Here is a 10,491-nt window from a genome sequence, read left to right as displayed (position 1 = left end):
ATGTCAAACTTCTTTCTGTTTGCCCTCCCCTTTGTACCAGCCCATCTGATTGAGTCCCCAGTGCTGTCTCTCATTCCCTCCCTCCTCTTGGACTCCCTGCATCCATCCTACTTTCTCTCCAACAGGCTTATCAGACCCCTGCCTTTCTCCGACAACTCCTCTCGGCACATACATTCCACCTCACATATCCAGGACATATTACACCCCCCTTTAGCCTGTGTCTGTTGCAGTGGGGGCTGGGTGTTGCGTGTCGGGGGTCAGAGTAGGCTGATAAGTTGAGGTTCAGAAGAGCAGAAAATGAGGGGGAAGGGCAGGAGAGACAGACGAGGTACTACTGTGCTCCTGAACACATTCAGCAAATCATTTTGTTATATTTAGTTGTAAATTAGTCCAAAGTGAAAACTTGACTTCCATGAGTTATGTTTATATTTTTACTCATTGACAGGGATGCAAACTTGTCACCTTTCAGCGAAATTTGCCCTTTTGAATCCAAAACAGGCCGTTAGTGTGATTCATGTAGATCTGCAATACATTGAGTAATCTGCGGCCGCAAGCTGTTATGTGCCATCATGATGCGCATGGTGTTATTTATTTATATATTATAATGAAGCTCGAGTCTTCCTGTCTGTCGGCTCTGCTGCTCCGCGATGAGGGTCTAACTTCAGCAGCTACATTACCTACGGGTGCGTTCGCAGCTAGTTTGAATGACTTGGTATACTGCAGGGTAGCTTGTGAATTTACTCCAGGTGGAACTAAACTCTGATTCAACACTTGACACATTCACATCTGCCTCTGAACTGTGGTGGAGTAGAAGAACAAAGTAGCAAAACATTGAAATACATGTACAAGTAAAGTACAAGTATCAACATTTTACCCAAGTACAGTACTTGAGTTTATGAACTTAGTTACTTTACACCAGTGGCTATAAAGATAGAAAGACTTAAGCCTTGCATAAAGGCATGAAAATACATTTTCAAAATGCTCAACAGTGCTGCCAAAATTATAAACTGACTGCTACACAATTAAAATAAATGCTTTTATATATTTCTATTAGATGTGACTCTTTGGCGTTTCTGTTAATATTAACACTGCTGCTTTAGTTGTTCTGACTGCTCAAATCCTCTGTTATTCCTCATTTTAAAGCCGATATTCCGGGGGGTCGGGGGGCTCGGATCCTTGTCACCTTTTTCATACCTGATGAGTTTGCATCCCTGCATTGAGTAAAGATAAAGATTTGGGCATCTGTTTTTCTCTAGGCCACTTTTGACTATTTGGTGATGTGAGTATTTGCATGATATCCAGGTATTTTGAGCATGTTAAAAAACTTCAATATGTTTCCTAAGCCTTCATCTTACTTTGACATTGCTCCTTATGTATTTGTCCCCACCCAGGATTCAAAGTGAGAGTTGCCTTTAAGTTGAAGTTGCCTTTAAGCAACAGTCTTGTTGTTTCCCAGCAAATATAAAATTGTACTAAATTAACAAATACTAAGGTGCATAAAAAAGTACATATAAGACCTACAGTTGCATATTTCAAATAATTCAATTAATTATTTTGGTGGAAGTCGTTATTATATGTTTGCACCTGAGAGGAAGGTGTTAGGCCTAAGGACATTTTAAGAAAAGGAAATGGCGTTTCAAATCTGTGTCCTCCTCTTAACGGACATTGTCTCTGAGCGCTAGGGCTGCTGGATATCAGGAAAACTTGCAATATGTGATAACAGTGCTGAATATTGCGATGACGATATCACTTGCAATATTTAAACACATATTAAAAAACATTGTTAATGTATTTCTGCTTTGGATTCACTGCAAGCATAACCCTAGAATAGACTATGCAGAAACTTAAAACAAATTAAAACATTCATTCCAGTCCAACATCGTAGTTAATTTTTTTGTTATATTGTTTATGTTTTATAAAAAAACTTCTGAATTCTCCCCTTTACAAATGTTCTGGCCTTCTGAAATATATACATGGCCTTCTGATTTCCTCTAATATCTGAACCTTCAGGGCGTGAATGCATGGCATAGGGAGTAGGCTATCGTTTATCGCAGTTCCAGCAGTCTTCGCTATGTCTCAGTTGATATCACGATAAAGATAGATTTGTGATTAATTGTGCAGCCCTGCTGAGCGCTACGTCACCTTTCTGCTTTGAAAACATCCTGAAGTTAGGACTTGTCAAAACTTTAAAATGACCAAATCCATGCGTTTTCAGTAGAAACTCTTGGTTGTTCAGGTACATTAGTTAATTTTAGGCTATATCAAATATAATATAAAGATTTAGTTTTGATCCTGCTGAAATTGACTGAAGAGACTTTGTATGGGCAGCTATGGCTCAGATGGGATAGAAGGCCGTCCACTACTTGAAGTGATGGAAAGTGTCCATACTGACTGATTGGTGTGTTTGGTACTTTTTGAGGATGGTATGGTAATTCATCCTAGCAGTCGCCAAGGCTTGGTTTTTACTGCCATTACAGGATATCAAAAATGAGATGTTGTGAGGCAAAGCAAGAGACGTGTGTCTGCACTTTGTACGATGTATGAGGAAATAAACATGCACTATCAGGAAATGCATTCAGATAAAAGCTCTGATTCTCTTGAATACAGAATTTCGAAAGGAGAATCAAGTAAGAAGTACAAAGATATCAAGAAATGCAGTAATCAGTTAAATGATAAAAGATCAGAGCATGAGCTAAATAATGAGTGTTGTCTGATCCGGATTCTTTGTATGGCCTCTCCCCTCTGCTTTGAGCTTGCAACGTTTGTTTACTTCCAGTACTTTGGTCCCAATGCTCTACGTTTCTTTCTTCTTGCTGTGTGCTTGTGTAGAAACTATAAACGGATGTATGCATCTTCATGCCCCTACGAATAATTATAGGTCTAACATTTTAGTATTTTGATATCAACAAGCAGCATGATGGTTTAATGTAAAAGGTAAGGAACCCATTGACATCAGTATATGGACTTGTCCTTCGTTGGATGTTTTTTGAATGTATTATTTCCCTGTTGGCATAACACTCTTTGTGTTGCTCCAATGCTATCAGGAGATGCATGAAGTCCCCTTTGGGGAATTTGTCATTACAGATTAGATAGTCACTTCATAATCTTTCTCATCATGCTCAGCAAGAGCAAACTTCAAAGTATTGTTCAACATGATTACATGTTACATAAGACCGTTTTTTTGTGGAGGGAAACTTGACTGCAGCACTGTGCAGCAGATACACAGAGTTGGTCTTCCGGCGTGGATTGAACAGGATTTCCTTGAGTGTGTCCAGTCCTTCTGGCCCGGAGCTGTGCCTGAGGATACAGTCACCTTCCAATGACCTGTAACTCGGCCTGGGTATCATTTCTCATTTTATTGTTTAAATAGTGTAATTCAAACCTTTTTAATTGTAATCATTTTGATATTCTATATTTGTTTCTTTTAACTGCACCAAAGAAAAGTCTATTACCTCGTTTAAAATATATATATATGTTTGACATAACACTGTTTTCTTTCTGATATTTTCAAGATGAAATACTATGTTGTGCCAGCCCAGGTCAGGGGATAAGACTGCCTGCTCTTCCGCCATAACTGTGATCAGAAGGCTGAAATGCACAAGGTAAGAATGGCGCTGCAGTCATGGTGAGTCCAACTTTTCAGCCTATAAGTTACAAAAAGGCTTTATTATCCTTTCTGTGTGACTTTGACAGCACGTCTAAAGGCCACAGCACGTGCTTTAGCTGCAGACTAGATCCTCAGTGCCTTGTGTTTTGCTCTCGAATGCCATCGTCCCATCTTTCCTATCAGCCTTTCTGGAGGACATCATGTGGTAAATCAGCTATTTTTAACATACACTCCTGTGAATAAGAAATAATCATACAATTCACTCAAGTATATATTTTTGATTCCTTTCCTATTCTTTAGTTTGTCTTTGTTTCTGCTGATGCCAAAGGAGGAACACTGACTAACTTATTCATGAGATGTGAATAATATGTTATGAATGTTTTGGCATCAGCCATTTTCTATGGTGTGGCCTGCTGGGGCAGCAGCATCTCGGCTGCTGAACAGACTGGTAAGGAAGGCCAGCTCTGTCCTGGGGAGTCTTCTGGGCACTGTGGAGGTGGTGGGAGACAGGAAGCCAAGCTGTCCTACCTGCTGGACAATGTGTCCCACCCCCTCCAGGACACCCTGTCCTCACTGTGCAGCACCTTCAGCACCTCCGCTGTCTCACGGAGAGGTACCGCAGGTCCTTCCTTCCTTCTGCAGCGGTCAGTCTTTACAACCAGCACAGCCCTGTAAGAGCTGTTACAGGATGTGTATTTTGAAAATGATGTAACATTAAGCTGTCTGTGGCTCTTTTTCCCCTCCGTGGGACTAATAAAGGTATTCTAATAACAAAACACGGCCCCAATCATTTCTGGATTTATCAAAAAGCATTTTTTATTAATTGTCATTTTAATGTCACACAAATTCACAAGTGTTTAAGACATGTCTGGCTCAGTTTGGTGTGTGTGTGTGTGTCTGTGAATTCTCTAAACAGTGCAGTTATAAATAATTGACCACAAAGAGAAGAAAAGGTAAGGTAATATTGCAACAGTAAAAATAGAATTCTCATTTTAAGAAGATAAACAGAAAAAGAGTTGTTCAAATTGAACATTTAGCACCATCTATCCCGTTATCATATTCAACATATAATATCATAAAATCTTGTCTAAAAGCCCCCTACATAATGAAAACAAAAAATTACCATTTCTAAAAACAATTTGGAAAAAACTGTTTTCCCTCAATGAGCATACAAACACAGCATTCCATTAGTCATGTTCTCTACGTGAGCAGTGTGCCTATCGTCTACAGGAAAGGTGGTGTTATTTTCAGGATAAAGATATTATATAATATATACCAGGAGTCAATAGAGGCAAGCACCAGACAAACAGCAACCTCCACTCCTGTGGACACACAACCCCCACGTTTCAATTCTTACAGAGCAATCGGTCACTATCAAAAAATAAGAAGAAACAAAAATCGCAACCTTGTACAACCCTATTAAAAAGGGAGAACATTAATATCCAATAAATAGAGAAAACATTTTAAATTAAATGTACAATGCCAAAAAAGTAATTGAATCCAAAGTCTGCAAATTGGACCAAAACAATCAGAAGTAAAACACACAACACCAGATGGTAATGAGTTTTGTCTTCCTTCAAAGAGTATCCTTACAGAAATAAAAAAAAGACCTGACAAGTGATTGAGGAAATACAAACACAAGATTTACATTAGATACAAGAATCTGAAAGACAAAATGAAATCCCCCCCAAAACAACGAAAGTCGTTAAAACCCGTATGTTTTGAAGCATTCCAAACATTTGTATTTTTTTAAATTCTTAATGCTTTAGAAAAATGTTCATATCTTTATCTTTATTATTAGTATTTGTCATTTTCTCTCTTTTCTAAATACAAGGCCAATGTGGTATATATCTAGGCTGATCTAGTTTTAGAAAACAACAAAACAATAAATTATTTTAAAAAAGACAGCACCCCACAAAAATTGCAAACAGCATGTACAAATGTCAGTATTCAATACAACAGAAATGCACCAACTACCCTCCGCAGTTTGTTCACCGGCAGCACCACCTGCCCCCTGGGTTCCTATGTGACCAAGGCGTCTGGCTCAAAGCACCATCTGAGAGTAAACTGGTATTTATTGGCGGCTTGGTATTTTCTTTTTGTAAACAGTAATGATGAGTAAACGTATTCAACTGGCTGTTCGGCAAGTAGTAGCAAAAATGAAAGGGTAAGTTGAAAACCAAAGTGAACCTGTGTCTTTTTTCCTGGCTTGCAGGAGTTTTGGTTATGGCTGAGGAGACGCAGGAGATGATCTCTGTCACCGGGAGGAGGCCTGGGGAGAAACACACACAACACATTTATAAGCTTTATTGTTTTCAAGTCAGAAATGAATAAATGGCAACTTTCAAATCCTGAACAGAAGACAGAAGGAAACAGAATAGCTCTTACCAGGTTAAAGGAGTCGTATGTGGTCATGAGCTCCTCCATGCGGTACTGCTCCAGCACCACCACATTGTTCAGGTTTGGGCTACGCTGACGTGCGCACTCCTCACAGTGAACCACATATGTCTTTCGGCTGTTGCTCTCACTTGTCACAAACAACAAATCGAATACCTCCAACTGTAACAGAAAATAGATCATTGTTTTGTTCAGTTTGAGAGGTATTCTAACCTTATGGTCATTGTGTGATACTGATGGTTTTTCATATGAAGCAGATCTTCATCAACATTGGCTGGAGTTCATAGCTCCATAGCCTATGTGATGACAAAGAGTAAGCTCATGTGTATTGCAGTGCATGTCTGGAATAGAACAGGCTACTCACGTCACATTCGTTGCAGTAGTAGGCGGGCTCGTCCTTGACCCGACTCTGATAGGAAATCTTCTTTCCTAAGACCACCAGCTGGTCACGCAGGATCTGGATGTGCTTCATGGACTGCAGTAGGCAGTGTCTGGTAGGAAGGTAAGATACCAACATTAATATAAAGTTTGCACTCTTTTTCATTCACGTTCTATGTATGTAATGTGACATCTGCTTTATTTGACATAAATACACACTGTTTCCACACATCCATGTTAATATATCTACTATGAATAGGGGATGGGTATCGTTAAGGTTTTCACGGTACTACTACTTTGATGGATACCGCTTATCGATCCGGTCCTTTAACGGTACTCAAAAAGGTAAATTAATGAAACAAATTGTAAATAATGTGATCTTATAGAACTATAAATAACAAACAAAAAACAAGTATTTATTGCATAAATACAGCGGTACAGAGCAACACAGGTGGGGCATACAGGTATGCTGCAAAAGGCCTAACGGTTCTTCTGGAGGAATATGAAGATATACATCTGGACGTGGGCGGGGCTACAGAGCTACTAGAAAGACAGTGGAAAACGGTGCACCTCTCCGTCTGAATCAATGTGGTGCACTTTTGCAAGATGTTTAAACAAATTGCTTGTGTTACCTCCATTACATGCCAAACACTTTTGTCAACGAGCATTGTCCCCATTGTAACATTTAACCACAACTTGGAGCGCTTAGTTCTCTCCGCCGAGTGCGTGTAAACTGCCCCGCCCCCTCACACACAGACGGGGGAGAGAGATCTCTCGCCTGGATTGGAAAGATCGAAGATACGTCATGGACGCATTTTGTAGTCTTTTTGCATGTTAGAAACGGAGTTGGCGAAACTAAAACTGCAATATAATGTTTATGTAGCAATAATACATTTGACATTTAAATGTCTCCAGTACCGATAAAAAGACAGATAACGTCGGAGCTTAACAGTACCACGGTCTTTAATCATTTAGCCCGGGGCTCGGTACCCATCCCTAAATATGTATATATGACCCAATATGTATATATGTTCATTTTCATTTGAATTCATTTCTTACTTCATAGTTTATGTGCTCTTTTAAAAAAATATATATTTTCTCCTTCCATGGTTTTTTATCTTTGATTTGATTGATCTGTGCTGTTAGAACTACTGAATTTCCCCACGGGGATTAATAAAGGTCCATCTTATCATATTCAAGGTTAGTGGTCATATTGATTGTGGACTTGTGCCGTTGAATTTTAACCTAGGGATGTATTATTATCCACCTCCTCTTTTGCTGGGATGTGACCGCAGTGTAAACTCACTTGACCAACTTGAAGGTGTCAGGGTCGGTTATCTTGACAGTGCGGGCCGCGTTCCAGGACACATGAATCATGGGGACGATGGATTTGACTTTCTTTACTTCGTTCCACTCAAACCGCTCGAGGGCCAGCTGGTACTGGTAAGCTGCAGATACATGACATGTTGAACACATTTCAGTCTTACAAAAATGTTCTTACTACTGTTGTGTTTGCTAAGTGCAAGTTGCACTCCTTACCATTGAGGGGTCCGACGTTCCAGGCGATGTTGTTGCACCAGCCCACGGCCTGAACCCAGTGAACAGTTCCAGCGTTTATCCACACCAAGTCCCCCGGCCGCTGGATGAAGCGGTACACAGGGATGTTGGCTTTGTAGAGGTCCTCCAGCACCGGCCACCAGGACCCTGTCAGGTAGTCCACGCCGTGCCTGGAGGGAAAGTTGTGTTAGGACTGTGATGTATGTGTTTAGCAACTGTTATAACGAGCAGTATTTATACAAAGTGAACTATGTGAGCCGGATGTGCATCTACTCACTTTGCACAGAAGTCATTGATGGCCTGCCAATAGTTCTCATGGACAGAGAACCACTCGCAGTCTCCAGGGCCGATGTTGATGTTCACCGAGCAAAAGTTATTGTTCTCCTGGTGACCTGTTGATTAAGCACACAATATCTTCTGTCATACATAATGGTATTTTTCATTTTGTAAATCTTAAATCAGTAACGACATTTTGACTTATACATTTTTTAACTCAGAAAAAAGTATTCTATCCCATTATAAAGGGTTACCTGGCGTCCGGCTCCCTGGGACCTTCATGTAGAGCTGGACTGTGTTCATCCCGAGTATGGTGTGTCCAACATGACTCAGCATATTTCCGCTGGATGCTACACGCATAAATGCTGGCAGTTTCTGCAACTCCTGAAGCTGGGGCTTCCACCTGAACAGAGACAGCAGCTTAGAACTGGTCCAACTAGAGGGCAATTTCATTTGTGCTAAAGTACTTAAAGAGCAACTTGCAGGTTAGAGACCCCAGTGACTAAATGTGTCAGAAAATGATATATATACTAGATTTTCAAAAAGATATACATAAATACAGTGACATCTGGCTTTGTTTTTGTAAGACATTTTTACTTGAGCATAAAAAAAGACCACCTGCGTGTGACGTCACATAAGGGAGGGCGGCTGGTGTAACGTATTAATAAACATGTTCACAATGCTAGTTTTGACATAGAAGAGGTTGAAAATGTATATTCGTGTGCATATGACGGACCACAACCTTATAATATAAGCCTGCTAGGCGTCCAAGAGACCAGGAGCAGCCAAGGATTAGAAGAAATAACGGCCATCGGAGAGAAATTGAGCTGTGTTGTGAGGAGAGGAGAACCGAGCCGCTATCTTGGTGAGTGACCGGCGTTAGCTACAGAATGTTAGCTAACGTCACATCACAACATTGTAAAGTTAGCTATCATATATCAGGCTATAACTATAGTAGTATTGATAATATAGTAACGTTACTGGCAGGACTGTTGATACTGATCCATAACAAAAACTAATGCGCAAGTATCAGCCGTATCTCGCGTTACCTAATGCGTCTTACGGTGCCGTGTACCGGAGGGGAGAGAGAGAGCAGCAAAGGGGGGAGAGAGATGTAATACGGTTTCCTGATAAACATTTAGTTTGATAGGCCTCAACTGAGTCCGAGAAAGTTGCTCCCCCATGTGACGTAATATGAAGCGTTTTACGTGTGAAGTTTAAAAAAAAAGAAGCAGTTTTTAGTAGCAGAGAGGAGTACCTGAATTCCTGCCCTTATGTCTCGTAAAACATATCAAATCCTGCATTAACTTTTTTAATTGTAATTTTCAGGTAAGGTTAAGCATAAATCTAGTATAAAAAAAACCTGCAAGTTGCTCTTTAACAGCTTTGGAATCTTATGTAATGGAAGCTTATATGTCGAAGATGCTCACCTCTTGGGATCTGAGAGGTCAATGTTGGTGCCAAACTTGATAATCTTCCCAACTGCTTTCTGCTCAGCACTGAGGAAAAAGAACACATGAAGTATTACTAGAAGTTACAAATCACTTGAGTGTTTCTGTACACTTTATGGTCTCTTAACTCCCTACCTGCTGCTTTCTTTAGAGATGTCCTTGCTTGGAGCATCAGAGCTGGTGGATGGCTGCTTCTCCTTCTCATCTTCATCATCCTCGTCATCACTGCCTTTCTCCTCCTGAAGACTCTCTTGGAAGCTGGATGCCTGGTACTGGGCATATTTGGCGATGGTGGTGTGGGAGCGGCTGCTCTCGCAGGGCCATGTCTGACCCGTCCCACTGGGGTCCCAGTTCTCATCAGCGGGCTGCTGCACCTGAGTCCTCACCTCCACCGACTGCTCTGCATTGGCTTCAACCAGTGACTTTGTAGAAAACAGGCCCAGGTCTAAAGATAATGACAGGGAATATTAGGCACATAACAGCCAATTGATGCAAATATATATATCTGTCTGTCACTTGAGGTTCAAAGTATTGCAATAAATTAAATTCAATCACAGTTACACAAGTGTTAACTTACTGAGTCGTAGAGATCCAGCCAGGCCTCTGACCACAGTAACAGGATTCTTGGGGTCTGTACAAAACTGCAGCAGCACAGGGGAGAAGGCGTCCCTCTTACTCTCCAACTACAGAGAAGAAAAGTCAGATCAATACACAACAAAAACATCTACTGGAAAATGTTTCTCCATGCACAATTAACACACACACACACACACACACACACACACACACACACACACACACACACACACACACACACACACACAC

The 10,491-nt window shown here is 40.7% G+C and overlaps 2 protein-coding genes across 4 annotated transcripts in view; one reads left to right on the top strand and one right to left on the bottom strand.

Moving 5' to 3' along the window:
* Positions 1-195: 195 nt before the first annotated feature.
* LOC307034029 (uncharacterized protein) lies at positions 196-4,995 on the top strand. Of its 2 annotated transcripts, XM_079672728.1 has the most exons (4): positions 196-3,340; positions 3,513-3,602; positions 3,694-3,812; positions 3,999-4,995. In XM_079672728.1, the coding sequence occupies exons 2-4, from the start codon at positions 3,523-3,525 to the stop codon at positions 4,280-4,282; spliced, it is 483 nt and encodes a 160-aa protein (XP_079528854.1). In that variant the 5' UTR covers positions 196-3,340; positions 3,513-3,522; the 3' UTR covers positions 4,283-4,995. The 2 variants fall into 2 exon arrangements, with proteins under 2 accessions (XP_079528854.1, XP_079528853.1); XM_079672727.1 differs by having other exon boundaries at positions 196-3,602.
* The window catches only part of kdm6ba (lysine (K)-specific demethylase 6B, a), a 93,986-nt gene continuing 87,892 nt past the window's right edge, over positions 4,398-10,491 (bottom strand). For both annotated transcript variants that reach the window (XM_079672714.1, XM_079672715.1), the window contains exons 17-26: positions 10,244-10,349; positions 9,802-10,111; positions 9,646-9,714; positions 8,470-8,618; positions 8,217-8,331; positions 7,922-8,109; positions 7,689-7,830; positions 6,369-6,495; positions 5,996-6,166; positions 4,398-5,879 (exon numbers count right to left, since the gene is read on the bottom strand). In XM_079672714.1, the coding sequence (XP_079528840.1) occupies positions 5,865-5,879; positions 5,996-6,166; positions 6,369-6,495; positions 7,689-7,830; positions 7,922-8,109; positions 8,217-8,331; positions 8,470-8,618; positions 9,646-9,714; positions 9,802-10,111; positions 10,244-10,349 (1,392 nt within the window). In that variant the 3' untranslated portion in view covers positions 4,398-5,864. The remainder of the gene's footprint in view (positions 5,880-5,995; positions 6,167-6,368; positions 6,496-7,688; positions 7,831-7,921; positions 8,110-8,216; positions 8,332-8,469; positions 8,619-9,645; positions 9,715-9,801; positions 10,112-10,243; positions 10,350-10,491) is intronic.

Source organism: Notothenia rossii (assembly GCF_949606895.1).
Source record: "Notothenia rossii genome assembly, chromosome: 3".
Lineage (NCBI taxonomy): Eukaryota > Metazoa > Chordata > Actinopteri > Perciformes > Nototheniidae > Notothenia > Notothenia rossii.
The sequence above is the reverse complement of the archived record's forward strand: the minus strand, read 5'-3'. Positions and strand labels throughout refer to the sequence as shown.